The sequence below is a fragment of the Peromyscus maniculatus genome, chromosome 2, assembly GCF_049852395.1.
Source record: "Peromyscus maniculatus bairdii isolate BWxNUB_F1_BW_parent chromosome 2, HU_Pman_BW_mat_3.1, whole genome shotgun sequence".
NCBI lineage: Eukaryota > Metazoa > Chordata > Mammalia > Rodentia > Cricetidae > Peromyscus > Peromyscus maniculatus.
This window is the reverse complement of record NC_134853.1, coordinates 137801612-137803662: the sequence shown is the minus strand read 5'-3', so window position 1 is coordinate 137803662 and position 2051 is coordinate 137801612. Positions and strand designations below refer to the sequence as shown.

Here is a 2051-nt window from a genome sequence, read left to right as displayed (position 1 = left end):
TTAGCCTCTGGCGATGCCTGTGACGGTTTATCATCTATATTAAGTTGATCTCTAGGCAAGCCTGTGAGGGCTTACCTAGGTTAGGTTAGCTGAGGTGAGAAGACCCACCCTAACCGTAGGTAACACCATTCTGTAGACCAAGGTCTTGTGCTGAATAAAAAGGAGATATCAGGCTGAGCATGAACATTCGATTTCCTCTGCTTCCTGACTGTGCCTACAATTTGAGCATCTGCCTCAGTCTCCTGTCAACATCATCTTCCCATCATAACAGATCATATTCTAGAACTGCAAGCCAATATGAGCTTTTCCTTCCTTTAGCTGTTCCATTCTATCACCATGAATGGAGAAGTGAGGTCACTTTCCATCTTCTGAAAACTGTTCTTGCTCCTGGTTGAGGTGACATGAAGTTATTGATTCGGGGTCAATCCCTTGTATTGGCATCCTGAGTTGATTTACTATGCCCCATTATCAGGCACTGTCACTCAACAGTGGATGCTAATGATTCTTCACTTGTGTCACAGCCTCTGCTGGCCCTGGAACAGAAATGAAGCAGATACTTGGCCCTCTGTCTCCGGGTGGGTCCCTTGATGCTTAAGAATAGCCCACCTTCTAGAACATGAGCAGGTCATACAGGAATCTACATTTGCACATCATCTCTCTTAACCATCAGTGAAAGATTCTTGCCCACCCCCTGTGTGATGAGGAGCAATAGGGTTTAAGGGCCACAGACTGTTTTGGGGGGTCCAGTTGTGGCCTTCTGTGTTTTGGTGGTCTCACTGAGTGGCCCCTCCCCAGCCTGTTACTTTGAGGAAAGCCCTCTTCACGTCTTTGTTTCTAAGGCTGTAAATTATAGGGTTGAGAAAGGCAGAGATGACATTGTAGAACAGGGCCAGTTTCTTGTCCCTCTCTGGGGAGGCGTTGGCCCCAGGGTTCATGTACATAAACATGGCAGGGCCACAGAACATGGTGACCACAGTGATGTGGGAGGCACAGGTGGAAAAGGCCTTCAGCCGACCTTGGGCTGAGCGTATTCTCAGAATGGTAGCAAAGATGCAGACATAAGAGGCCAGGATGAAGGAAAGAGGTACCAGGAGAAGGATGAAACCCAGGATAAAATCGACTTGGTCATTGAGGGATGTGTCTGCACAGGCAAGCTTCAGAACAGCAGGGACCTCACAGAAGAAGTGATTGATCTCATTGGGGCCACAGTAGGGCAGCCTCATAGTGAAGACAGTGTAGACTAGAGAACAGCTGACACCCCACAGTCCACAGAAGACCACCATTGCTCCACACAGCCAAGGCCTCATGATAACCTTGTATCTGAGTGGGTGGCAAATGGCTACATATCTATCATAGGCCATGACAGAGAACAACCAACCTTCAGTGATGCCTAACACCAGAAAGATGTACATCTGGGCCACACACCCAGAATAAGAGATAGTTTTCTTTTGGCAGACAAGATGCACCAGCATCTGGGGCACTGTGGTGGTGACATAGCTCATATCCAGCATGGACAGGACACTGAGGAAGAAGTACATGGGTGTGTGGAGGCGGGAGTCCAGGTGGATCAAGGTGACAATGAGTCCATTACCCACGAGTGTAGAGAGGTAGAGAAAGAAGAAGACATTGAAGAGGATTACATTAACTTGGAAATCCCTGGAGAAGCCCAGAAGGATGAACTCTGACACAGAGCTGTGATTCTCCCAGGAGAAGCCTTGCATTCTTCTTCCACTGCAGAAAGAAACGGGCCAAGCAGGACAGCTTAGAATGCACATGTAGGTGTGTTGCCCATTCTAAGACCTCAATCTTCCATGGGGTTGATGCCAGTTCAGAGACTGAAGTCTAAATTTGGAATACTTAGCTTCTCAGGCCAGAGCCCCAGCACATTGTTTCCTTGCTTTGCCTTGCCTTCCATCGTCTCCCCAAATGCCACCTGCTTCCCCTTCTCTTGGGACCCACCCTTACATATTACACTGCTTCTCATCCCCCTGGTGTGGCTACAGAGTAGGGATGAGGATGAAACACTCCCCCTCCTGTCTGAAGGCCTGTCT

The 2051-nt window shown here is 48.5% G+C and overlaps 1 protein-coding gene across 1 annotated transcript; it reads right to left on the bottom strand.

Annotated features, from left to right (window-relative positions):
• Positions 1 to 773: 773 nt before the first annotated feature.
• LOC102926577 (putative olfactory receptor 2B3) lies at positions 774 to 1721 on the bottom strand. Its single transcript, XM_006994094.1, has one exon. It carries the CDS (start codon positions 1719 to 1721, stop codon positions 774 to 776), a length of 948 nt encoding a protein of 315 aa, XP_006994156.1.
• Between the last annotated feature and the right edge of the window lie 330 nt (positions 1722 to 2051).